This window comes from Epinephelus moara, chromosome 2 (genome assembly GCF_006386435.1).
Source record: "Epinephelus moara isolate mb chromosome 2, YSFRI_EMoa_1.0, whole genome shotgun sequence".
Lineage (NCBI taxonomy): Eukaryota > Metazoa > Chordata > Actinopteri > Perciformes > Serranidae > Epinephelus > Epinephelus moara.
Window position 1 is genome coordinate 31,015,532 of NC_065507.1, and position 27,848 is coordinate 31,043,379.

General features: G+C 40.8%; 1 protein-coding gene and 1 long non-coding RNA gene across 7 annotated transcripts; one reads left to right on the forward strand and one right to left on the reverse strand.

Annotated features, from left to right (window-relative positions):
• Positions 1 to 14,608, forward strand: LOC126405645 (uncharacterized). Of its 6 annotated transcripts, none has more exons than XR_007571599.1 (6): positions 1 to 1,011; positions 9,222 to 9,367; positions 9,475 to 9,620; positions 12,300 to 12,529; positions 13,773 to 13,906; positions 14,012 to 14,608. It is a non-coding gene; the product is annotated as an uncharacterized LOC126405645 (long non-coding RNA). The 6 variants fall into 6 exon arrangements; XR_007571596.1 differs by lacking the exon at positions 12,300 to 12,529 and adding an exon at positions 8,025 to 8,139 and having other exon boundaries at positions 550 to 1,011; XR_007571595.1 differs by lacking the exon at positions 12,300 to 12,529 and having other exon boundaries at positions 549 to 1,011; positions 9,475 to 9,765.
• cog6 (component of oligomeric golgi complex 6) lies at positions 6,144 to 27,825 on the reverse strand. Its single transcript, XM_050069452.1, has 19 exons — positions 27,637 to 27,825; positions 27,030 to 27,173; positions 26,471 to 26,542; positions 26,212 to 26,270; positions 19,275 to 19,386; positions 18,604 to 18,686; positions 18,270 to 18,340; positions 17,092 to 17,185; positions 15,518 to 15,646; positions 14,798 to 14,889; positions 14,006 to 14,070; positions 13,788 to 13,879; positions 13,330 to 13,447; positions 12,335 to 12,466; positions 11,847 to 12,014; positions 11,204 to 11,311; positions 9,458 to 9,511; positions 9,258 to 9,337; positions 6,144 to 6,709 (listed from the first exon to the last, which is right to left on the reverse strand). The coding sequence occupies exons 1-19, from the start codon at positions 27,769 to 27,771 to the stop codon at positions 6,562 to 6,564; spliced, it is 1,956 nt and encodes a 651-aa protein (XP_049925409.1). The 5' UTR covers positions 27,772 to 27,825; the 3' UTR covers positions 6,144 to 6,561.
• Between the last annotated feature and the right edge of the window lie 23 nt (positions 27,826 to 27,848).

The window sequence follows — 27,848 nt, forward strand, 5'->3', positions numbered from 1 at the left end:
TCCATGATGGCGGGGGGGAGAACAATGTCCGGGTCATGGGAGGAGAGAGGATGCGAGGTTGAATAAGTTAGCATAATGAAAAACCAGGGCCCATCTGTTACAGCCTGCGGGCACAGGTGAGCATAATCAGCTGACAACCCTCACGTGTAAGCTGACTGACTACTGAAGTTGACCAGAACAGCTCCAAGACAGTAGGAGAGTCACAATATCCACAACAAAAAGTCATTCGTATCGATTTTGGAATTTGGGAAAGTCTGAAGTAAAAGGGGGAAAAACATTTTTATCGTGTTCACAAACGCAAAAACAAAATACTTTGGATGGAGGAACGATCAGAGACAAGGCCAGGGTCAGCTGTAACATCTACGTCACTACAAAAAAACAAATGGACTTATAGGAAATGTGGTGTTAACTTGTTGAATCTGATGCTAAATTTTAATTTAGCATTACCTTTATTGGTAGGATTATGGTATAGGCACTGCATGAACCAGAAACACAATATGGTTATTGTGACTACTCAGAAATGCCATTATCTGGTGTGTGGATGCTACTTGTTCAGAGGTACTCTACAAAAATGGGGTTAATTATGAGAACACTTTCAGCCAGAAACTGTGAAACTGTTTACCATAAATATACAAAAGGTAGTGCGACAGAACCAATGTAGATGTTGCCACCTTTCACTGGATCACAGCCTCCTAAAGTTGCATTACCTTCCTGGCACTCTGGCGTCAAAACACAGCAGTGTGTAATGCCGCTATACCTTTGTGCTCACAGCCATGTTTGTTTACTGTCCCTGAGCAGGGACACATGAAAGTGGGGTGACCGGGTCTATGGCCGTGACCCCGGCGACAAGAACAACCCCTGTCCCTGTAGGCACTGCCTTTCTCCCTCTCCTGCACCAAACACAGCTCGGCCCTGGTCTGTTGCCTCAGGATGGGAGTCACAGGACTGTGCTTTGAAGAAGTGCACAGCAGGGCCACATTCGGACCAACAAGAGCGGAGACAGTGTTCTGTGTGAGTAATGATTGACAGCATGTTGGATAACTCAGAGGCATTAGTCATGGCGAATTTGTTACATGTTTGTTCTCTATTCTGTTAGTGTGAATAGGTCTGTCTGTCTGTCAGGTTCCCGGGTTTTGTCGTGTGCTAGTGGCAAACCTGGTGATCTTAAAACGGTTTGGCAAAAACAAATGTTTAATAGATTAATTTGTTATTATACTTATTATCTGCAAGCAAAGTAAGTACACATTTCTGACCACCTCTTGGTTTATCATATTCAAAAAACGCTCTTTTGTGACGCATGCAACTTTGTAAGATGCCAGAGGAAAAAAAATATTTTTCATGGGGGAATAAAATCTAATAACAACACAGGACAAATCTGGCCATAAGTGAAACAATTCGGAAATCACTGAATATGGTTGTGCTCTGCCCAGGACTCCGTACAAAGTGTTCATACCAGCAAAAGCAAACATGTTTCTGCTGGGAGGAAAAGCTTACACAATGGAGTATCACAGCCACACGCAATACTGTACAAGCATTCTGGGGCACCATCGGGGGGTCCAACCTTTTCCAACAGCGTGAGGGCAAGGCAGCTCCATCATTGGCTAATCTTTGGCCGGAGAGAGCCAGTCATCTCTGCGCTCTCCTCTCATCCCACAACTAACCAAACACTGTGCTGTTAGTGTCTCTGATATGCTTTGTTTATCAGGCCACCTGGACATGCATCTGGTCAGCCAGGGAGTATGCCTGTCAATAGCAGTGCCAGATGGACGTGCATTAATAACCGTGTCTTGTGTGCCAAAATCACGAGCGGCAAATGGTGACTTTAGAGGCAGTTTTGAAGTTTCTGGAGCCTTGTGTTGTGTTGAGTGCACTGAGTGAAATGCTGATTAGGGTGATGGGAACAGCAGAGAATCAGAAAAGAAAATTAATTACTGTGCACTAGCGTTTCAGGTCAGTACTTCACAGTGTCCCCCTTCCTGTGCTAATAGACAAATTACATAATAGCCTCCAAAGAGAAAGAGCTTTGACATGAGGTAACCTTTCACAATAATAAAAGCGATGTGGAGAAATAATTAGGAGTTGTATTGATATGAGATAGGAGATATTTGAGCTTCATAATAAGATGGATGACCATGCCCCGTGCTTGAAGAAGTCGCTGCACAAAACATGGAGAGCATGTTACATAACTAATGTTCCAATGGGCTTAATAAGGTATGTTAGGAGTGAGGGGGATGGGTGACTCAATTCAAACCAAGAATTTGGCTGAGGTGATAAAATCCATAAACAAAGCATTCTCCAAGTATTGACTTAGACCACGTTACACATAATGACTGATAAATTAGACTTGCGGGATTGAACACATCTCATCTTATAAAAAGATTTTGTTCAATGTTTAACAAGGGGGCAGGGCGTGATGCAACTGTCCATAATCTGCAAGTACAGCACAGTTTGTTAAATAAAAAGTGCAATCAAAACAGATAACACATTAACGATGTACACCTTGCAGTGTTCTTGCAGCGTTCCTACGTTGTAGTGGCACAAAGTCCATTATTTCGTCATTGATTCCTTAACAACTTCCTATAGGACAGGACGTTATCTGCGTGGGAAGAGAAGGCATTTCACCTGAACTGCGGTGTCACTGCTAAGAAAAATACCAACAGTGATAAAGGTTTTTCTCTGAGCTAAGTCCAGACACACGGAGAGGTAACACTATGGATGACTTAAGTTAATAGCAGTATAGTGTATTAATTTATCAATACGTATCGATTCTGACTAATTGTAATGATTTTAATATTCATTTTCCGCAGTATTGATATACCAATACCAGCTGTGCCTTATTGTTAATGTTTACTACACTTATTCTGCTGTTCTGTGCTACTAACAGAGAAAATGAAATAATAAAAAAAATTATACCTTTAATGTCAATATTTACTCGACATTGAAAATGGTATTGAATATCATATTTTTTAAGGTACTGTATTCAAGTTACAAAGTCCAGTATTGTGACTAAACTACAGCGTTGACAGCTGACCTGTTAGGAAAACTGTATCAGCGACATGATGGCAGCATCTTATTAAGGACAAATTAGCTATAAATAACGTGTCATTGGTCTACTCAGTTAATACAGTGAAATCCATCACTCTGTCCATTAAAGATAGATACACAGTAAAATTATCAAGGGCTAAATCAAAAGGTAGCTCTTCCCACATTTGTCTTGAATTTGAACTGTATCTTAAATGCAACACATTAGAGCAGCATCACTATGCTGTGACACAAAAGCTAGGGCTGAGCGACATGGAGTAAATCAAATACAACAATATTTGTTTTAATAAATACCTAAGTATCAATATTGCAATGACATGGAGTGCTGCAGGGCTGATGTTTATTTGTAGGTTTTGTTCAACAAGATAATCTTCACAAATTAACAGCGCCTCCATGAACTTTGAAACATAAATGCAATCTGCAGAAGTGTAAAGCTAACGTTAGAATATAAACCATCTACACTACAGTCACACAACTTCAAGTCGCCACCACATTGAGGCTGAAAAGCCATACTCAGTGTGATGACAATCTGTAGTCTCATTAAGCCACTTGACAGCAACCGCCTTTTCTACGACAAGTAAAAACTTCCAAATTTACAAGTGGGGTGTTAAGCAACTACTTAATTTAATTTTACATACTTTATTAATCCCTGAGGGGAAATTCAATTTTTTCACTCTGCTGTCAATCACACACAGGTCCGAACACACACATGCACAAACAGGACCTATACATGCACTTAGTGGAGAGATGTCAGAGTGGGGCTGCCCACGACAGGCACTCCAAGCAGTTGGGGGTTCTTTATGTGGTAGAACGAAACACTAAAGTCTCTTAAGCTTGTGATAACCACAGACCTTATTTCAGGCAGCTAAACAAAAAAGTAATTAAAAAAACCCACTGACTTCGAGATGAGGGAACCAGGAGTGCTAAAATGCAAACTCATTTCCGGATTTTAGAACTTGTTCCTACTGCACTCTTTTGTAGTCTTGACTATTGGTGCTTTTACAAATATTTACACATTGATGTCATATGATTTTTGATAAATAATCATCAGTAATGGATATATAATGACGATGTGGGTAAAGGCAACAGCTAGAGCAGTCTGGTAAGTTCAGAAAATGGCATTACATCCTGTTATGCAGCCAACACTTACAATATTACAATATCCAAAATCTACTACAATATTTAGTCTCATATCATGATGTTAATATAATATGGGTGTATTGTCCAGCCCTAATAAAACCCTCATTCCTCTTGTTATACGAGTTACCAAATCCTCCTTTGGGGAGCTGATGATTCATTTCCGAGGGAGGAAGCAACTCATGACATTTCTACGCATGAATGTAGAGAAAGAGCAGCGTTAATTCAGTAAGCTGTGCATTGGTGTGAGTCATTTTACTTTCAGAGTTTCTGCTGAGGCAATAGATAAGACTCAAGTTGTTAGCTCTGGATCGACATTAATCACCAGTCACTGGAGCGAGAGGGAGGGGGGAAAAAACTCAATATTATCCTTTAACCCAGATTCCTGCTGGTCTCATGCTTCAGCAGGCAAAAGCTTGGTGACCGCTGTCATATGGAGCGGATGATGGGATGAATGTTTGCCACCCTGCTCACCACTACCTGCCTCTAAGTGGTGACTCCATCACCTCTGACATCTGCTAACTCATTAATACAGCCACCGGCAGGAAAAAGCTCTCACATGCTGATCTGTGAAGGCCCACATGTATTCACACACAACTGATGTGAAGCTGAGTAAGTGAGGGCGTGCACTGGACATTATGCTGTTATTCAATAATCCTGCTTCTCAAACATCATCCGACTTTCTGCCAGAGTGCTGAGTAAAACCACTCAATGATCCAACTTGTATCCAAGCGGAGCCAAGCAGAACTGGAAGAGAGAACCAGTCTATTTAAAGGACTCAAGAGCGCCTGTCCAGATGCTGAACTTTGTGGTATTCCATTTATTCCCAGTACTCAATGTCCTGGCCAATGATATCTGAGTAACATCCGGTGAGCTGGGGAAATCCTGGGCCTCAGAGCTGGCAGTGCTGCCAAGATCAGGCCTGCTGCCATGAACCTTGATGTCAGATAGCAGAAATGAAATGCTGCCTCTCAGGCCAGATACCATAACAACAGACCAGATCAATATTCACTTATCTTTACTGTTTCAGTTCTGCTTTATTGGGGATTACGTGGGCTGGGTGGTGTCAGATTTTCACTGATTTGACATTTATAGGCCATCATGTCACAACAATCCAATGCTGTGGAGTTTTACTTTTGAAAGAGATGAAAAATACCTCACTATTGGGATCAACTGTACTGCATGTGCTTAATCTGTGGCTACTTCAACGACAATATTATATGATCTTTTAAGTAGCCACAGTTTAATGATGAAGAGGGCCAATTCAGGATTGGTATCCTCTCTCCATCTGTTCTATGAGCGGTCAAGGTTGACTTGTGTTTTTGCCTGTGTTCCCTGACTGCTCCTTTTAGTTTGTTCTTCTGTCAATTCTTTTCTTTTCTCTTTAATGATCTCAGCCGCAGACAGGCATAAAGAATAACTACAGTATATAGAAACAGCCAATCTTCTTGCTGATCATCATGTTTGCTTACATAGGTCATATGAAGGCATCTTCATTAAATTCAAACTGTTTCATAACCACTTAAAAACTCCTTGTGACTGCTTTAAATATAAAAAAAAATATTAAGTGTATTGAGTCCAAAAGATAGAACATTGTAAGAAAGTAAGTACTGATGTCCACAAATCCAAAAATCACTGTCGAGCTTAATGCTCTGCTAATGTTGAATTCAACATTTTTACTCCATCTGACACACCATAATGTGTTTTAAATGGTCAAAGAAATGTAGAAGTAAGGGTAAATGACTGATTCCAGCGTCATTATAGTCTTGTTTATAAATCTTAGTCAGCATTGTAGACATTTTCTGAAAAGCCAAAGGAGAGGGTAAGACACATTTTCCATTTTATCTCTACAACTCAAAACAGTTGAGATTAAAATAAACACAACTTCTGAGGTTCCTCTTAACATAGTGGCTAAAATTTACTGCCTACTCTTAAGTGTGGAAAAATAAGACAAGCCTCTTAAATGAAGTGTATTCTTTTTCTTTTTATGTAATGCTCAGTTTTTCAATAAAAATACATTGTTTTGTACACTTATAGAGCATAATTAAATAAACAGAGTACATGGCGTGAAAACAGACAGAAAGGAGGAGGCATATGTGGTTCACAGAGAGAAAAATAATAAGCTGACTGCCTACTGCAGTGAAAGTAAATGGATCATACACATATAATGTTCTTTCCTCCTGGCACACAGGAGTGTCTGTCTCTGAGGTCAGCACACAGCCCACATTTCCCGCAAAGAACCCCACCTTAACAACTACGTTTATATACATTTGTGTTATTATGCTGTACAAATTACACAGCTCTTTAAATAACCTGCTGGCGGTCCTTCGATGGGGCTCACCTCGTGTTTTTGTGATCAAACAGGTGGGACATAAGTGTCTCTCAGGACAGCAAGGTCTGAACCTGCTGAGGTGATCTGGGTAGCAGGCTCTCTCGGTCTTTGTAGCTGTTAGCTGGGCTGGTCAGCGCTGTGTAAACCTCTCCATACGCTCTGCACACCAGCTCTGTGGACTGACGAAAAATCTGCTCCCTGCACAAACAGATAAAACTTTTAGAATCACAAAACAAAGTGGCAGCAGTGAGTGGGCCTTTAAATTACAACATTTCTAGTCTAAATCAGACGAGCAGAGCTGTGCTGTGATTAGTCACTGATCAACAGCTGAATAAGTTAGCCATGAGTAAGAATTTGTCCTAATTACTTTTTTTTGTTCAGTGACCATTGTGTGCCCCTGCTGTGTCAAAACAATGAGCAGCAGTATGTGGTGCATACTGCCATCTACGGTTACAAATCACAGCATAAATGTACAAGTGTGTCAGCCACAGCAACATGTGCTGCTGGAGCAACAAAAAGAGTCCCTCTAATCAGATTTGCAGCCATCTTTCAACCTAAAATTGTTTTCAATTTCATGGATTTCTAGATCAATCTCTGCCGTTTCAAATCAAATTCAGTTCATATCATACGGATTTTTATTTATCTTTAGTGCAGCAACAATTAGTCAACTAAAAGAAAATTATTTGTCAACTGTTCTGGTAAGCAATTACCTGTTTTAGTCAAACAAAAATGCAAAACATTTGATTTTTCCAAGCTCTCAACTAATCCTACATATTAATACATTTTATATTTTTGAGCTGTCATCAACACGGCAGTCACAGCTTGATTTTCTTTGTCATTTACTTTAAGGCCACACTGATTTATGAGTCACTTGTAGTATTTTTTATAGAAATCTAATTAGAAACAACATATTCTGTTCAGCATTGTCGCCTCACAGCAAGAGGGTTGGGGGGATTTGCATCCTTTCTGTGCGGAGTTTGCATGTTCTCCCCATGTCAGCGTGGGTTTTACCCAGGTACATTGGCTTCCTCCACAGTTCAAAGACATGCAGGCTAGATTAATTGGTGACCCTGAATTGACAGTAGGTGTGAATGTGAGTGTGAATGGTTGTCTGTCTCTATGTGTCAGCCCTGTGATAGTCTGGCAACCTGTCCAGGGTGTACCCTGCCTCTCACCCAATGTCAGCTGGGATAGGCTCCAGACCCGCAACAGGATAAGCGGTCACAGAAAATGAATGAATATCTTGTTCTGCTTCTTTAGTTTTTCATCATTTTAGTTTTTTTTATTTGCCATTAAAACCATGTACCATTAAGTAATGAAGATAATACAATCTCTATAAACAGTTATTTGCATATGTATGTAGACTCTATAGGACAAGATCAAAAGCATTCAGGTGACCGTTTTTAGTCTGACTAGTACTGAACAATCACATCTGACCGTCAGGTAAATAGTTTGTGTGTGAATGCAACCTTGGAACCCATTAGCTATCATCTCTATCTATCTATCCATCCAGCCATCCATCCATCCATTTTCAACCACTTTTCCGAGGCCACGTCGCGGGGGCAGCAGGCTGAGCAAAGTACTCCAGACGCCCCTCTCCCCAGCAATTCAGCCCAATAGCATTCTAGGTATTGTCTGACAATCTGATGTTTTTCAAATTTATCTGCATTAATTTGCCGATTTCAGTTTATGGCGATTAGCTGAAATGGCCGGAACACAGAAGAGCAAGTCTTGGTCCAGCTCTCCGCAGGCTACACCTGAATGGCCCAAAATACTGACAGTGGACCCCAGGGGCTTATTGTCGTCAAACTGATTATCAGTGGGTTCTGAGATTGGACATAATGTGACTATTTCTTGCAGTGGAGTACAAATGGAGGATGCAACAGTGTGACTGAAGAGCCCAGTGAGAGGGCTCAAGGACACAGTGGGAGAGCCTCAGTTGTATCCAACTCAGGCTCTTGAGATCCATATTTTTAATTGGCCCACAGAGAACAGAACCATAGTGCTGTGTACAACACCTTACTCTGCAGCAAGTGCACTAATGCGAAATGTGAAACAACGGGAGACTAAAAGTACATTCCCATTATTTGTGCACTCCAGGAGTGTTTTCAGAGTGCTGGAGGGTGTTTTTGTGTATTTAGGTGAGCAGAGAAGCAGACTTGAGAGACAGTGGGAAAGAGAGAGAGGGAGAAAGACAAAGAGGAGGAATGATTTCAGGGAACGAGTGTGAGTGAGAAATGGACCAGAAGCTAATTAATGGCGTCCTGCCCATCAGTCCTCCCATGTCCATTAATAGAGAACATTAACCTGAGGTACAGAGTGCTCCTCAAGCCTGCTGCACTTCCCAGTAAACGTGACTCATAGAAAGAGCCCTCCAATGTAGCAGCTGGATTGAGCTAAAAGCATTCGCATTTTCTGATCAGTAAGACAAATACAGGCAGTCCTGCTGACCACTCTCTCAATGTGTTGGTGGCTTTAGCAATTTAACATCCAAACTCCCCATGCATTTAGTCGAGTGTTTTGTTTGGAATGCAGTAATGATCGTATTACATCTCGGAAACTAATGAATGTTGAACATGATTAGGCCAATGCTCCTGTTCTATTTTTATCACTCTGAATATGCTCTTTACCCTTTCGAAACACCATGTGATGTTGTAAACATTTACCACAAAGCCTGAATATTGCATGTTTGCTATTCTTTCCTAAACAGGGAGACCTACTGTCAACACTAGGGACAGGAACTCACTTGATGGCTGCGCTGAGCAGGAAGTTGAGCTGTGGCATCACAAGCGTGTCAGGCGACGACAAGTACCGATCAAACTGGACCTGTTGTTCGTGCAAGAGGGTTAAGAGCAGGTGATGAGTCAAAGAATCAAAATCATTAGGTGGGAATTTATTGAGTCCTGCAGGAAAAATCACCTCATTATTAAACACAGTTGAACTCACCATCGCTGCTTTCACAGAAGAGCTGTCCATGCTGGGAAGGAGGGACAAAGGGCCCTGAGACAGAAGAGGAAACATCATCTTAGAATTCCACTCAAGGTCACAGTGTTGGATCTCAGAACCAAACAAAAGTCAAGTGGCTGAGGTCCGTCATTCATTTATTCAGGTTTGCAAAAAAACATGAATGACCCTATCTGGAGCCAGTGTTTGGTTTGTCCATTCTGGGCTATTGTAGAAACATCGCGGTGAAACATGGCGACTCTGTAGATGAGGACCTGCTTCCTATTTAGATATAAACGCCTCATTCTAAGGTAATCAAAACACAACAATTATTTTTTTTAGGCGATTGTACACTACAGAAAACATATTTTGTTTCTGCAAACGTATCTTTCTAAATCCTAAACAATGAAACTATAAGAGAATTTCATAAAAAAAACATTTAATTAAAAAAACAACACATCATTTGTCTTACACCTTCATACTCTTGATGAGACAAACTACCAAACAAAAAACCAAAACAAAAAAAACAATAGGGCTGAACAATAATGACCTGTATAATAATAATATAATGCCACTTTATCTCCATAAATATAAATAATGTCTCTTTTATCATGCTTGCTTACTGTTTATGGCTGACTGGTTGGTTAAACATCAGTTTGATGTCATGGGTTGTGGTAGCACGTCATAGGTTCATAATGTTGGTGATTTAATAATAAAATAAACAAGAGAAATTCCCACCCTTAATCTTGATAGGTAAAGATATGACTGACTTTGTGAACACACCAGTGGGTACCTTTAAAGCAATTAGCTCACACTGATTATCCAGAATGGCAACATTAAGTCGAGCTTAAATGCCTAAATTGCCAACATTAAAAGCAGCAAATAGAAGGCAGTGCAAGGGTCAAAGCTTCAGTGCAGTACCTTGGGAGATTTTATGGGGAAATGGGCACATTAACAAACATGCTATGAGCCTGCAGACTCATCTGCTTGCTACAAGCCAGTGTTGTTTTAATCACTGTTTTCTTGTGTTTGACTTGTTCATCTGATGAATCACAGAAAATTACAGGGAGAAAACATTAAGCCGATAGTGAAAGTAAACCTGAAAAGTCTAAAATAAACCTGGGGATTCTGTTCAGTCGTTCACATCTGGTATGCTGTCGAGTGTGGACAGCTAGACTTAATCTTTTCAAACAGAAGACTATTTAAAGAAAACCCAAGACAGGCCACCCGAGGAGAGAGGTAGTCTGCAGAAGAATGACAGTTCTTGATTGAGCTTTGCGTTGAGCTGCAGCAGCAGGGTGTGGTGTGTCCTGACATGACCCAGGGTTTCAAGACTCGCATGCTAAACCACAACTATGGGTCTCAGTCAGTCCACTGGCAAAGTGTGTTACATAAAGCGAGGAAGGCTCCGGGGCATCAGCTCTCTCATCTGCACAGGACAATTTGGAAGAAGCTATAATATTTGTAATAGAACATAATGTGATCTGCTTCCCTCTGTCCCTTTCTCATCTGAACATGTGACTGAAATAGTATTATGCCCTAATAAAGACATTGGTCATGTGGGAAGCACAGCAATAGCTGGTGTAGAGCCAAAAAGGTAGAGTAAGCTGTAATGTTAGGGCCTGTGCAATACAAAAAAGAGGAGGAACATTAGGTAGTCGAACAGGAGAAATGTGGAAAAAAATCCACAGTTCTATAACATCATGAGTGAGTGCATGTGTATGTGTAGTTAAGTGTTCCATCAGAGACCTGCTCAGCATCATGCTGCTGGACACAGCTGTAGATGTAACTCAGTCCAGCTCTGGTCAACACGTAGGATGCCTGCTCGTTGATCAGAGTGTCAAGGTGAGCCTCGATCTAGAAAATGTGGGAGAGAGTGGCTTAAAATCCAGTCCAAGCCTGCATTGTGAGCCAGTGGTACTTGTGGTTAATAGAGAACCGCTGTGCTATTGATAATGAAACTTCCACAGGAGCTCTTGTGGTGCTCAATTACAAAAGACACGCTAAAAATAGAGGATAGATGGCGTATTTGAGCATGAACAACAATACATGACGCACACCCTTCTGTGAGACAGCAAATGAAATCCTTTTAATAAAAGATTTGGGCTCTATGGGCTTTAATGAAAGGAACGAGAATAATTAGCTATTTTCAATGAACAATACTCTTTCAGCACAGACAATGACCATAAGCTGAGTTATAATGTTAGATAACATTAGTGTTTCATGACTCAGTTTGTAGTGGCCAACTAAGGTGTGGTCTCTCATTATTATTTTCATGCTCTTGAGTAATTGTAATGAAATGTAAATAAATACTTAAAACATGGGAAAATTATTATTTTAATTGTCTGATTCACTATTAATTTTTTGATAACTGCTTGCAGTTAGGACAGACCTGGAACTCGAGCATCTCAAGCCTCTTGTCAGTGAACTCAAAGAGAGCAAGGGTTGTCTTCATGACATACAGTGAGTTGACCATGTAGGTAGCCATGTCAGCAGTGCCGAGGTTACTGGCTGACACAGTGCATAACTGCAGCAGGGGATCCAAGATGCAAGAGAGGACCTGGTAAAGGCAAAATAAGACAGAGCCAGATGTGTGAAATATCACTGACTTTGATTAACGGGTGACTAAAACAAATATTATCACATTTATATTCCATTAATTTAAGAGAAACAGCAATTGGTTACAATATGACAACAAGGGAAGACAAATTTTACTTTTTATAACTTTTTTTTTCAATGTTCACCTGCTTACAAGATTTTATTGCAAACAAATAAATAAATTTAAAACCAGAAACAGAAAAATGTTGCAACATGTGTCACTTTTCTTTTTTTTTTTTTTTTAAAGCTGCCGTGAATTCAGGCATTTAGGCCAGAGTTTACCTGTGCAAAGTCAGCCTGGCGGGCATCCAGAGGAACTACTGATGAGTCGTGGGAGGCCAGCACCTCCCTGAGGAGGGACAGGGTCTGAGTGAGGGAGGCTGTAGGTCCCAGGTCTGCAGGAGGCAGCTCCACCTGCCAAGGCAGACAGGATGAAAAGAAGAGACAGAGCAAAAGAGCAAAGTTATTCTTGAAGAGGTTAGTTGCGTGTGGGCTGTAGCTTTCACTGAGACAAGCAGCCCTCACAACATTATCAAAGCATTAAACATCCCTAATGAGCAGCATGATAGACTGAATATACAACTGCTTCCTGCTGCTAGTCTGAGCCGCAGCTTGTTCAGAGTCTGTCGAGCTTTTTTTTTAATGAAGAGGGTTTTGATTTCATTGGCTTCTGGATACACAACACAGAACTGAGCCCAGCCACCGTTGTCCACCTAATAGAGCAAATTATGAGAAGGCTGTGTTCCTGGCATTAGCTCGAATTGACACCAAAACCCTGAGGGCCTCAAATTTGATTAACACCAAGCTACAGGGATAATTCTTGTAACTGCTATTGATCTGGACACAGCCAGCGTGTTATGTGGAAGAGCTCCTGCTCGTGCTGAGGTATATTTGGATGGCAATTTGACTTAACGGTAACAAGTTTGGTGTTTTTTGGCAGCTAGCACCATTTCGATGCTGTGGCGAGCAGGCTGAAACTGTTTACAAGCATAAGTGCTTCAGAAATAGCCTTGTTGTCTTTGAGGGTTTAGACGCAGAGCTGAAATACACAATGTGTGTCCGCAGGGTGCAATACTGAACTTCTGCACTGTCATTTAAGCGATTTTATGAAAGAACATTGCGAACCGTCCCTACTTTAAAAACAAAGCTGCGTCTTCCTCTGCTTCTGTCTCTTCCTCAGGTTGACAGCATTGTTTTCCTAAATGTCACTTTCCTTACAACTGTATGAGAGAGAACAAGATCGTGGATTATTCAAATAGACATCATCCTACTTCTACCTTGTCCATGAGCCTGCTTGCATGAAGGCTCAGGCTGTTGAAGAACATCTTTTTGCTGAGAATGTGCATTTCTTCAATAGTGATGAGCAAGGAGGCCACACTGGTCCCAATGATAGAGCTGGACAAAGATAAAAAATGTGGACAGGTCAGTTAGGACTGCATTATTAATCATGTTATTTTCCTGATTCAACCAAAAAAAGAGAAAGTTTAATCTAAAAACATCAAAATACAGCAGAAAATGCTTGTCACAAGCTCTAAAAGCCCAAAGTGACATTTTCAAATTGCTTGTTCAGTCCAGCTGACAGTGCAAAACAAAAATGTTTTCATTTTACAAAGGTACAAAACAAAACAAAATTTCCAAACTAGGAAAAAAATACAAAAGATTCTTTGCTCAACAAACAATAAATTATTGATTAATTATCAAAACTTTTCTTCTGTTGCAGAGTGACTTCAAATACCTGATGGTGTGGTGGTAGAACTTGAGCAGGTTGGACAGCTTATAAAGCAGCACAGCACCTGGTTCAGCCACGATGACCTGCTCTATCCGAACCTGAGGGACAGATCAACAATACACCGAGTGAGTGCATAAACTGAACATGACAGAATATGGTGTGCACCCAACAGAGCTGGTCAGTTTTTTTCTTAAATAGCATCTTAAACGTATTTGTTTATTCACCTTCAGTGGCCTGCAGACTCCCTCGGTGATGTGTCCGACCACCTCCTGCATGTTCTCCTCCACATCTATTGTAAGAAGACACACACAAATATAGTCAGGGCTATTTGGGATTAAATACATCAACTGTTTTGAGGGTACTGTAGATGTAAGCATATTATTAATGAATACAATATTGGAGAAAATGTCCTGTTTTCACTGTCAAATTCTGTATTTTTTGAGCCCTGCCTACAGAGCTCAAACTTTTTACAAGTCAGCTCCTACATGATTTGTTGGGATTGAGATGATTAACAAAATTAATTTCAGAAAACGACCTCAAAATTATGTAAGGAGATAAATGCTGATACTCGATAGAAGTAACTGGTGTAATAGCTCAGCATAACAAACTGGACAAAAGGCCAGCCCAGGTCTTGACTGATCTGTGTTTATTCTTTACAGCTATGTGAACCAAAGAAGGTAAATTAGGGAAACAAGCACAGGATTAGTCTATCAGGCTGAACTAAATGTGCTGGAATTTGATTTGTTCACACTCTTTAACCTAAATCTCTAAACTCATTGTATGACTGTGGTTACCCAAACTCTGTCCAATAAACAAGCTACTCGTGAGTCTGTGCGACATTTGTTTACAGGCCCTGGTTCACTTGTACAGTACACCAAAATAAGAGATGCAACAAAGCAAGTGTTTCCAACAAGGGTAAGATTAAAACAAGGGAGGAATACAGCTATAGGTGTGGCATGAACCAGAGTTGATGGAGAACTGCAGAATGTGTTATAAGCACGCAGGAAGCATCATACCTTGCAGAGTGACTTGTTTCAGCAGAGCTTCTAGGTGCTCTTTCTCTGAGGCAGTGGCTTGGTGCAGCCAGGCCAGCATGTCCCCAACATACCTGAAAGAGCGACAAAACAGCCTGTATTTAACAGTAGGTCGCTGAGGGGCCAGCCCGAGGGCTAATCTCACCACACCAAGACCACTGCTACATCGAGGCATGGGTCATCGTGTTTCACACACAAACACATGCATAGCTCTTGACGTTACATAACGGTGGAAAACAGCAAGGTTAAACTTGAATTATTGTGTGTACGCCTGTGTGTGTGTTTGTGAGCGTGTGAGGACATAGGGAGGAGAGAAAGAACTTGATGTTCTCAGAACTGCTGATGCCTCCTATAAAGTGGAGGTGATTTTGTGTTCCACACATGGCTAGTATTCTGAGAAATTCTCCCATTTGGCTCCTGGGCACGGGAGGAAGAGGGAAGAGGACGTGGTACAACAGGAAACACAGGCACACTCAGACACTGAAGAATTGACACTTTAACATCCTCTTGAATTGGAACTAAATCTAATAGATTAATGACAAAGGAATCATGACATTTACAACCATGCATTATACAGTCGTATATAGTTATAGTATATAGTACAGGATACTTTATCTTAAATATTTATTACAGGGATAGTTGTGTTTCAGAGGACTTGTACTTTATTTCCTGAAATATCTTTAGTCAAAATTGGAGGTGTACCTCATAGGGTCATGTGAATGCATCTCTATGGGGCGGGGAGTTCCTCCTGGCCCGCCGCGGGTGAGGGCATCGATGAATCCTCGTACCACTGCACACCTGCGAGCCGTTCCAAACTCATCCAGAGTGTATCTGGACAAACAGATGAGGAAAAAAAGCAACATTCAACACTCACGCCTCATGTGAACAGACGATGGGCGCAGTGTTTTCGTGCAGACTGTAAATCGGAGGTCAGCCGCTGACATACATCAACAATGCAGGCAGCTTTTCCAAAAGGAAAGACTTTGAGGTTGTTTTGATTATTTGGCGGTGGCAGGCTCTGTGACAGACTAAACACTAGATAGTGCTGAACTGAGATTCCGGGAATGCTGGTCTCCACTCTGTCAGCCTCAACATCCCCGCCAGTGCGTGACCTTGAGCGCTTTCTGGACTCTGACACAGGTGCATTTCAGAGAATGCAGACACAGAGCAAGGATTTGCCCTGACAACAGGGTTTGGGGTAACGTGTGAAACTTTCCTTTGTGATGTTTTGCTCTAGGGACAGAGTTAAACTTACAGTAAGCTTTGGGAAACGTGTGAGTCCAGTGCAATTCTTTGTTCTTGCATAGATTTTGACATTCAATGCTTTTAAAACATTTTTCATTTTCATTATGTATTTGTGCTTGCCCTGAAATAACTCTAAGTAATGGGCATTGGGCATTTCTTACTCATACACTCATACTTCAATGTACTTCAGCCATTTCAAAGCACTTAAAGATTTTCAAACAAATAAAAATAATGGTATATAGTAGGTGATGATTCTCAGAGTGACTAAACCCTTTGTTTACATATTTCTGCAGACTCCAGGGGGCAATGTATGTCAACATGCATTAACAAAAGAGCAGAAGAGGAAGACTGTGCAGGTTTTCAAGCACTATTACATACATGTATATATATATATATATATATATATATATATATATATATATATATATATATATATGTGTGTATCTATGTATCTATGTAGGTAGGTAGGTATGTAGAACACTTTAACAGTATTAGTAAGAAATGTGCAGATGCAGTTTTGGCCCTGTCTTCTCCTGCTGGCTGGATGGTGGCAACGATTTTTTTTTGTTGCTTCAGGCTGTTTGCTCTGTTGTTTTCTAATCAAGATTCTCTTTGTTTCTCTCACATGGAACACAGTAACAAGAATCTCCTTGGCAATACGTTCTCAGAATTCACCTGCAAGTGCCCATAGACGACATTGGCAGAGTGAAATACAAATCCTTATAAGAAGTTGGGAAACTGCTGCTTAATTTTCAGTTTAACAAGCATGTATTTCCGCTCGTATGATGAATGTCAGGGAAGTGTAGTGCCTGTGAACAGAAGCACTGTCTACAGTTACCATTGATTTGAATAAATGAATGAATAAATTAATATCTATCCCTTGATTTTGTACATTTCTAAACATTCCCCATTAAACAGGTCTAAATCTAATGGCTGTGAATTCTCGAAGGAGACATGGTAACACTGACTGGCGTGGAGTAGAAGATAAATGAAGGAACAGACCATACAACATATTATGTGTGACATATTACTTGTAAAGGACAGGTCGGTCTTGTAAGGCTTCCATTGCTTGAGTCAACACTGGGCAGATATCACAGGTCTCTTGGGTCAGTCCTCTGCATTCATCTTTGTAGAAAGAAGGAAAACAGGACAGGAAAATGTATCGATTGGAGTAAGACACTATCACCCGACTAACTCAATAGCTGCAGTCTTTCTGGTAACTATGATTATGTTATGCTCCATTCCTTGTTGCTAAATGTTTTGGACCATAGTAACCCTGTTGGCAAGACACAAATCAAAGCACTAAAACATTTTTCAATCATATTTTCCCATGAGTGTGCACCAGTTTACTTCTGCTTCAGACAATACAAACAATGAACAGGCAGTGACCAATCTTCCAGACTGTGGAGAAAATGGGTGAACACACTCCACTCTTATTGGACATTACCTAATGCTGGAAAGACGAGTAAATGCCCTCTTCCAACAATGTGCAGTAATGTTCTAGCAATAAATATAGTGCAGACGCATATAAAAAACAGACACCCTTCACAAAATATACTAGCTTATAAAACATGTAGAGAAATACAAGAGAAAAAATGTAATAACTGACCGCACTGTCATTTGACCACTATCAAACTTACAGTTGTCAAATTTCTGGATTTTGATCTTTAAGCAAATCCAAAGCACACCATAATAAGTGTCTGTAGCGCAACTCATAATTTAGTAAATGCTCTATATTTTTTGTGAACGTGTAATTACAAAAATGAAGTTTGTGTGATCTCAATGGTTTATTTCCTTTTTAATGTCTGTGACAAAACACACAAGGCTAAGCTGAGGAAAATTTGGGTTTCTGGCATTCTTTTGGCAAAACCTCAGACAGAGGTTATGAGTCACATGTGTCCTCAAATGTGTCCTATACACGCCAATGCTCTCACTTGAAAGAGCATGATTTTGTATTTCACTCCATCCAGTTACAAAAGCAAAAAGACAAACAAAGCATCAAACAATCGAAACTTTTTGTGAACAAAAAAAAAACAAAAAAAACCTCAGATCACTGATTATGGTGGTACACTTTTCATAATTTTTCACAACATGCCTGTTTGATTGTCAAGTCCGAGATCAGCATGGAGGCCTTGTACAAAGAGGGTCATGATGAGTCAGTTTTATCTAACCGTGTGCTTGTGGTATTAACTCTGTGTACTGTACTCACTCTGAGCCCAGCGGTAGAGCTGCTCATATGAAGTCTCCTGTAACACGGCCATCTGCTCCATGATCTCTAGCCTGGAATAAGCACACAAACCAAGACCACATATTACATACCCATAACCTGCATCATAGTGTCAGATCCCTGAGGGTGACATAAATACCACACCTGGATGTTTTTTTTTTCTTTCCACTCGTCTGTTTCACCATTCAGGTTCAAAATAAATTGCATGGATTTAACAACACGAATATAGTCACTGTAAAAGACCCTGTCATTTCATTCTGTCAGAGGAAGTGGAACACAGAGTAACACCATGTATGGACTAGGATGTGCACCTTACCCCGCGGTTTGCTGGTTGGTTCGCAGGAGGATTTTCACATCCTCATGGATATGCTTCACTCGGCTGAGAGCTTTGAAGAAATCCTGGGAAATTGAACAACACGTGAATATATTAGGAGTGACTTGGTTTGCATATTTGCCGAAGACAATCAACATTCTTTGGCAAAACACAAAAAAAATACAGATTTGATTAAAAAAAAATCTGCTGTTTAAGGACAGCAGTTGTAACTAATCATGCAAAATTGATGGATATAACCTAGATCTGAAGCTGACAAATGTGTGGTTTTATTTCACATGCTACATTATTTATGGATCTGATTTTTGTATATTAAAGTGGGAGGTATACAGTATAAAGTGTTGGGAAGGATGGTAGGAAAAGGCAAAAATCTCATAAAAAAACAAAACAAAAAACAAACAAAAACCTCATATAACAAAATTGTAGTTAATGGGCAATATCTTTAACACATCTTAAAACTTATTAAATATTGTGTGAAGATGACTGAGAAGACAGTTTGAAGATACAGATAATGAAGCAAAAAAACTGAAGGGAAAAGACACAGATCAGCAAGACAGTAATCTGTACCTGATCTTGCATCCTCCCATCTTGTGGGTGCACATGGGAGGATTCTTTACATAATTGAATTAATTAGTATACATTATAATGGAGATTACCTCAGTAATGGGCGCATCCCGAGCCCCTCGCAGCTTGGCCATCTCTTCATTGGTTAGTTGGAACTTGGCGAGGAATGCCTGAGCAACCTGAGCCCTCACCTCTAGGCGGTGACTGAGAGGAAAAGAGATAAATGTTTTAATTTCCTTCACTTCCCACTGTTGCACTTTAATATCTTTATGAAGAATCTTCTCATAATGTTTGGTCATTTTTTTCTGTGCAGTTCCATTGGGCCTTTGCTTGTCACCAGGATTTGTTCTGTGTTGTCGTAAAGGCCTTGTCGATTTTTAATCACAATAGCATTCAGATTATTTCTTGTCTTCCATCACTGAGGTTTATCACTGCATTTTCTCATTATTCGTGTGTTTTCGCTTACTGTGTACACTGTCAGTGTAGGAAACTTGTGTAAAGTTGTATGCTTTAACATAAATGGTGAATGTTGTCAACAAGCTGTAATGTTTGAAATCAAACAGAAGATGGCAGTCATACTCCTCACACACACATACACCTTCACTCACAGTGGACTCAGAGTGAGAGAACAGGGTGGGACACAGAGTAAAGATATCATGTGCAGCAGAGAGAAAATAAATAACAGAGGAAGACAAGAGAGACAGGAGACACAAAAAGAATTCAGAGCCTGATACTGGCCAGGGTTTGTCACTATCAATAACAGCAGGGCGATAACTATCAGTGTCACTGTAAGTGTCTTAACACAATAGTGACCATGGCAACCTCTCCAGTCAAACAGGGAACTCTGTCACGGGATAGTGGAACAACAGCGAGTACTCCCTCAGTCCCCATCTTTTCATCCAAACCACCTCCTCTATATTCTCTCCCCCGTCTGTCTGCAAAAACAAGGCCAGATCAGTAAATCACCAGGTTGTTTTGGTGGAGGAGAAAAACCCAACATTATCTGACCATTGTTTCTCACACGGCTATTCCCAGTGCTCAGCCAGCTGAAAGTAAGGGGCTGTAAATCTGTTACAGGATTTTATGATTTAGTATTTCTCTGTACAGCTCCTGGAGCCTCACACGCAGGACCTCGAGGCGTTTTTCCCGTATACGTGTTTCGTGTGTTGAGAGTTTGACGCATGACACAAAGACGACAGCCTGAGTGCACCACCTTTTATTCCATGTACACATAGACTTGGGTACTTTAAACATGTACTTCATTACATTCAACCTGGCTCATCATGAAAATTGTGAGTAGTGACAACAGTAATGATAACGCTTCATTTTATAGAAAGACAGCAGCCCTGCCTCTACTTGAAATGGCCTTTTAAGGTTCATGCCTTCACTGTGAGATAATCGAGTCTTTTAGTCTATATTGTAGTATCATAGTGTATCGTGAACAGAAGACATTTTGTATTAAAAGGTATCCGTCAGTGCCCAGCCCTGCACATGTGAGTGCAAAAACAGACTGAACTTCTAAACAGATAGGAGAAAACTGAAAGAGAATTGAATGAATGAAAACACCCCATGCTACTGAGAGATAACACAAAAAAACACACCAAGACACCTCAGCAACCTGATATTACACCACCATTACAGTGATATATAAAAAAAACAACAAGCTATGCTAATGAGGCCATTAATTAAACTGAGTGATGCATAAATTAGAGAAACTATTTCCATGTGAACATGCTTGTCTTCACAAAACTCATGAGCAATATTAATATGAAATCTGTACAGCCTCATACAGCGAGAGGCCACAGTTGTCTCAAGAAAAGAGATTTTATCACTAATATGCAAATTTATGCAGCAAGCGTTTACAAAAATCTAACTGGATCATCTGTTCTATAGTGAGAAACTGTTGTGCAAACAAGGGATTTCTATCATTAAAGGTTGTTGAGTTATTATCTTCGCAAGAGGGAGGAAAAAAACCCCAGAAATACACACGTACAACACTGAACGTATCCCATACCAGTTTTTTGGCACATGAAACTGATTGGCCATTTGATCCTAATAGTCATAAGGGCTTAAGCCATAAGCCTTATCTCACATTTAACATGCCATAGCTTGGAATTTCCTTCATGAAGCATTTAAGAGACGGACTACATTTCTACCAACTGTTGGTGCCTTTATTTAAGGTGTGTTCACTGTGTTTAACAGAGGAGTTTACTTAAAAGACCCACTGATGTATTCATGAATGTGTCAAATAAAGCTAAGTCCAAAAGATCACTTTTGAAATCTTTTATCAACTTCTTGACACCGAAAAGCCGAAAACAACATCAAAGCAATCAGTAGTTTTATAAGAAGGACCATGGCAACATCAGTATTAAATGTCAGTCACCTTGCGATGGCGTTCTGACCAGCAATTACATAATTCACTCAACTCCCCATGTAAAAATGTGACCTCATGCGTTTCATTTCAAGGCAGCAAATGTTCCCAATCCTTTATTTATCAAGGTTCCTGTCTATGGACGTGTTGAACATCGTAGACATGGGAACACCAGCAGAGAAACTCTCACCTCAAACAACTCAACAGATTCACCTCCAGGAGATTAGAAATGCCGCCAGTTTCTCATGTTCATGCCAGGAGTGACAGACCTGTTCCTCCAGGATGTAAATCACAACAAAGGCATGGGCTGCACACGCCTATACAAGGTAAGGAGAGGTGGTGGTTGCTGGAGCTGCAGCAGAGCAAAGAATGGCAAAGGAGAGCAAGGGAACGGTGGAGCGGCAGGATTGTTTTCTGCAGCGCTGTCAGGACATGACACATTCTTCTCTAGACTGCAATTACCGAATACCAGAGAGAGGAAACATACTTGAGGGAATCAGCAACACTAAACTGACAAGTATGTGGAGACTCTGGACTCGTGGTTCAAAGGATGAACTCAATTAAACCGAGTATGTAAGGTTATCTTGAAGAACAAGTGCAGAGTGAAATTCAGGTTACATAATGTTACATGATGGAGTGAAGTTAAAGCATTTGTAATGGTTGGTCTTTTTTTTGTCCATTTCTGTGTGTGTGTGTGTGTGTGTGTGTGTGTGTGTGTGTGTGTTCTGATTTCTCAACTAGGCCAATTGATTGTGTGTGTTCAAGCACAGAAATCGTTTAAGCAATACAACACAGCACAATCTCATAAACAGCTTTGTCAAACTGAAACACTGAAATTACCGATGCCTTTTTAATAACCTTACAGAGCTGAGCTGATGGTGCCGCAACAAGTTCATAAAAACTGAGAGCATGATCGGTGAATAACATTTACCATGCTCCCTAGTTATTACACAGCACAGAGTGTAAATGGCAAACTTCATCAACTAACTTATATAAAGACATTAACAAGACATTTTACATTTCTACCTGATAATCCTACAGAATGAATGATAAGGAGATCAACTGCTACAAGCTAAATTTACAACCCTCTCAGAATGCGGGTCGATTAACCATTAAAATCCATTAGAGGCTATTTCAAAAGCTTGCTTGAAAATTTGGCATTCGCAAAGCTGTTAGTTAGCCACACGCCAATGATCACAGTCACATCAGACAACACAAAGGCATACTCACAGCCATACCCTCATTAACAGCCAGCTGAGCCTTAATAAGGCTCAAGTGTCATTTTACACAGGTTGTCATTTATACTTTGATGTCCCTGATCGTTCTCTCGGGGGTTTCAGAGAGCTCTTGATTCATTAATGACCTACACAGAAGTCATACTGAGAACATTTGCTTTATTTTCAGGAAAAATTGTCTCACTGAAACACTCCATCTCTAATAATTCATCATAAGCCGTAGGAATTACTGTGGGAAATGAGCGGCTGTCGCGAGTCAAATGCATGTAAATCGTAGCTGTAGTTACTAAATGTATCTACATTGCTCTTTGGCATGCAGCCAAGTAGGTCTACTGTAGCTGCCTGAGTGGTCCAGTAATAGCTTGAGAACTAAGCCATGAGACCAGGCCCTTCAGCTCTGGCTGCTCGTGAGGTCACACAGTCCACAGAAACAACCGTCTGCGAGACGTCTCAACTTGTTCAGCAGATAACATGTCACGCTAATACAAAGATCACACAGTGCAGGACAGGTGGGTAGCATTACGTTTCATTATGGAACAACACACAACACCTATTGAGTGCTCTTGCTGACAGCGCCTTTGAACAGGACCAGCCCAAAACAAAAGAGCAACACGTCTGAAAGCTGGCAGACAAACACCGGTCGTCTACTCTCGTCGGCACGCCTCTTCCACCTTTGCTTCTGCACACTGTAAGCAATGCGCTGTTCCTTTCCGTTTCATTAGAGCTGACAAATGACACAGTGCCACTGGCAGATAAGATAGCAAACAGTTCAGGGCAGGCCTGCTCTGCCGGGTAAATACACATCAGGAGCATCTGCAGAGCTTTGAAAATGACTGTGCTCTCTCAGCAGAGCTGCCCTACAAGCACAAACTGTGAGATTATGCTGGTAATGTAGCACTGCTATAATAAGTGTCAACAGGAGAAACATAAAAAAGACAGTGGCTCGGGACGGCAGAGGATTGTGCGACCTGAAATAGATCTGACCGAGAAAACTGGAGTGGTGTGGTGCAGTGGGCTGACTGGTGGGTGGCTGAAGGAGGACAGCTTGACTGCACACTTCCCCTGGCAGCTCTTCAGAGACAAAATTGCTAAAGACAAGGTCAAAGCCCAGCGTGCAGACATTATCCCATCTGGCTGTGGGGTCATTGTGGCTGCGCGAATGGAAATGTCACGCAGACGGACGGCAGGTCCCAATGGGACCACTATGCAAAGAAAAAGACAAGGCAGGAGGGCACGCAGAAGGACATTCATGTAAAACCTCTGACCACCTACCTTCCATTCATTGCCTGCACGTATTCACTGGTGGCTTTATCCCAACTGGTGTCTGTCACTGCTGTCAGATTCATAGCCCTCCCCTCCTATGTCACCTTTCCGTCAAGAAGGTCCTGAGGCTGTGCCAGCAGTACATCACAGCTGTACTTCTGTCTTTTGCCAAGAATCTACATTATCTTTGCCCGTATTCCTGTCTCTATGACGACTCACAAGGTCACTGAGCACAAAGGTCACAGCCACCAGAAAATGCTAATGAACCCCACCCCAACCCCCAGTGATCAGCCGACAGGAGCGGGTGCTTTATTTTAACAACCCTGTCAACACTCTGCCCTGCCAAATTCATAGATTAATGATACCTAGATTAATTTTATTGGCAGGCTTTCAACCAAAAAAAATCCATCAGTATTCCAAGAGTTGCAGCTGGGTGAATATCCAAGATACACTGTCTGACTCCACTCATGACTCCATGTCATGGTGAGCTGTATATATTGGATCTGCATATCTGATGGCTCTTAATATGTGTTGTAAGCAAATCTCAATGCACACGCTCAAATCCAGGACGGGACTGACGGGCTGCTCTTCAGTTGTAACAGTCTGGCTTCAGTAAGATAAGGCAGTAATGCAACATAAACAAGTACTACTTTGATGTGTATCTCAAGGCCAAACATCACAGGACATGACGAGTAAAACAAATAAAGCACAATTAATGATGATTGCTGCCCTCCTTATGCAAATAGACAACTGCAGGAAAAATATTCATCAACCTCATGAATCATTCATCCCCGCTCATCAAAAATAAAGAAGTGCTTGCCAGCTCCTCCTGCCCTGCACCAAATCTTTCAAACTTCTGACACTGAAGAGAAGCTCACTCTTCAACGTCTTAGTGTTTTAACTGGGCAGGTCATAGCTTTGTCTGTGCACGTATTTCAAATGATCAGTATATGATTTTTATGGTTTGAAAAATCCCCTTCGGTTGACAACTGTCAGAGACAACTCCTGTAAAACAAGAAAGTGCTAGCACACTAAGGAAGGTCTCACTTTCCAAACAACATGTGTGCAATAAAAGCTTATCACTTGCAAAGTGGACCTTGTTGTTCCTGCGGTGCGCTTTGATTGAAGTGCTTTTTGTCTGGAAACTTGCCCGAATAGAAAAAGAGGTAATTTCTCTGCAAGGGAAATGAGACTACAGAGAGAGTGAACTGATGGTGTCTAGCTTTGGACTGATGAAGATGGCTATCAGTGACGCATGTGATAGGTTTCCTAAATGACTTGTAGCCTCAGAACAGATAAGGAGAGAAATAGTGGGTATGGGATTTCTTTGAAATTTCTGCAGATATTTTAGGGATGAAGTTGCCATCTTATCTCTTCCATCTCTCACTGACATTCTGAAAACGCTAGTTTAAATGTTCAAGGCAGCAGCCCTGACATATGGTCTCGTTTTACATTTTGGTGATGTGGTTACAATCAGATTGAGAAACACTGTGTGCTTGTTACGATGGAACAAGGTTGAGTCTCTCAAATAATTCCAATATCAGCACTTGCATGAGAGCAAACAATGCTGACTACAAAACATATTTAATGTAATCCATTACAACAGCAACAACAATAAAGAGCATCTTACATAAAAAGGTTCAGTTTTTGTTGAGACTACTGCTGAAGTTTCTTGAGTGCTCACTAAATTCTACAGAGCAACTTGAAATACAAAAAGACGATGTAAGTTAATGCAATACATAAATATAAAACTACTGCCCATAAAATTACAGAAGAGCTGAATTAACTTTCTGACACACTGTGTACCAGAGTCAAACAATTAAAATAGGAAGTTCCTCAAAGGTAGCAGTGATCTCTGGTCACTCTGTGTATCTGACTTATATAGCAACAAGAGGAACAAGTAAATATAAAAGCCACTAACTGTAAGATATATCTTTTAAAGATTCTCTGTCAGCCAGTAGGTAGGATTTCTGGACAAACAAAGAAAAGGCAACTGGATTTGCTGTTTTCTCCACTGATTTCTTATGTCTGTCTAGGCTTAAGTACACATGTACATGTCAAGTTACAAGGTGAACTCTGGGCAATAACACATGCAAACATACATTCACACACACATCCAAACACGCACTCAAAATGTTTACCCCTTTAGAGTCAACTCACTTCTCTCCCTGCAGCTTGTTGGTTTTTACTATGAGGTCTTGAGTTTGCTCCTTGGCAGCCTGTTGAAGAAAAGTTGCTGTATTTTCAAAAAAAGTCTTGCAAACATTATGCTCTCAAAAGAAATCTCATGAGTCCACCATGTGAAGTGATAAACATCATACATTTGATCTACACTGTCCTCCATTGTTATTTTTAGCTTTAGCAATCATAACATGTAAAGGAGAATTTTCAAATGTCATATGGAGATGATACACCGTACCTTTAATCTATTTGTCATTTCTTCACAACACGTACTCATGGCCTGGACGTCCTCATGAACACTTTCAAGCTCCTATGGAGAACATGAAGTCACAGTTATAACAGTACTGAGGCAGATGCAAACCATTCACACATGTCAAAGTCAAATGGGCTGCACTACTGTTCAAATAAATACCGAGAAGTAGTCTGCTTAGTTTTTCACATTCTTCAATAGTCTTTGGTCATATGATTGTTGCTGCTAATAAATTCTCCAGTATACACCTTTAAGCTTAAAACTCCATGTAACTCCCTGAACTTAAAAATGCACTCACTAAAATGGATCTGCTGTTCTACATCACTATCATAGTCTACAGGAACTAAAACATTTCTATTAATTTAGCACCAGGGGCAATCTTTGTTGTTTTGTAATATATAGTTAACAATTTAGAGGTGAACCTACTCAACAGCCTCTCCATGTGACTATTTCCCAATCCACCTAAGAATCCCGGCACAGATGCTTTGGCTGGTTAAATGGTGTTAGAGGGTTATAAACTGGATTTTCTTGCAAAGCTCTACGTTACCTCTTTTACATCTTTAAATATTCGTGCAAACTCCTCGTTGATCGACAGGCTTCGTCTCTCTATGTCACCGCGAAGATTTCTCCTGGTGCGCAAACTATTCTCGGTGAAGAACACAGAGAGAGCCTTCAGGGCCTCCAGCATCTCCTGAAAGCAAAGCAGGACATTGAAATGTCAGTCAATCCGGATGCTAGAACAAATATATCACTGAGAATCTGGTCCTCTTGCACACAGACCATTGTTGCAAAAACTAAGGGGAATAAGCTGCATTTTCTCCTTTCGTTAACTTAGGATAAACCTCTGGTATCTTGATAAGGGAAGCTGTTTGCGATGTAAATACACACTAGGACCTGACACTCAAGTTTTTACAGTTCACAGTGAATGACTGCAGCCACACGCTAACATTAACTGTTAAATGAGTAAACATTTTCGCGTTGTTACAGTGCTTAACCACAACCTGGAAGGTGCAATATCGTTTCCTTGAAACAATTATTCCTGGTGGGTCGACAATATCATCTATGAGCTGTATTCTGTCCAGTTATGACGCGGCTATCTTGCAGATTTAGCTAATGTTAGCTGGCTAGCATGAAGCTAAACTCTTCCGTCGTACCTTGTCATTGTCAAGCCTCGTCTCCAGTATTTTGTTAAGCTTCCTTGACAAAGGATTATTGGGTTGAGAGGTCGCATTTGGGTTCTGTATTGCAGTGGAGCTGTCAGTTGTCATTTCTACTTTAGTACCAGCCATTGTACACAAACACCTCCACGTCAACTTTCCGAAAGATGTTTTGGTCCGTCTGAAATCAACGTCCGGTCGGCGCGTAG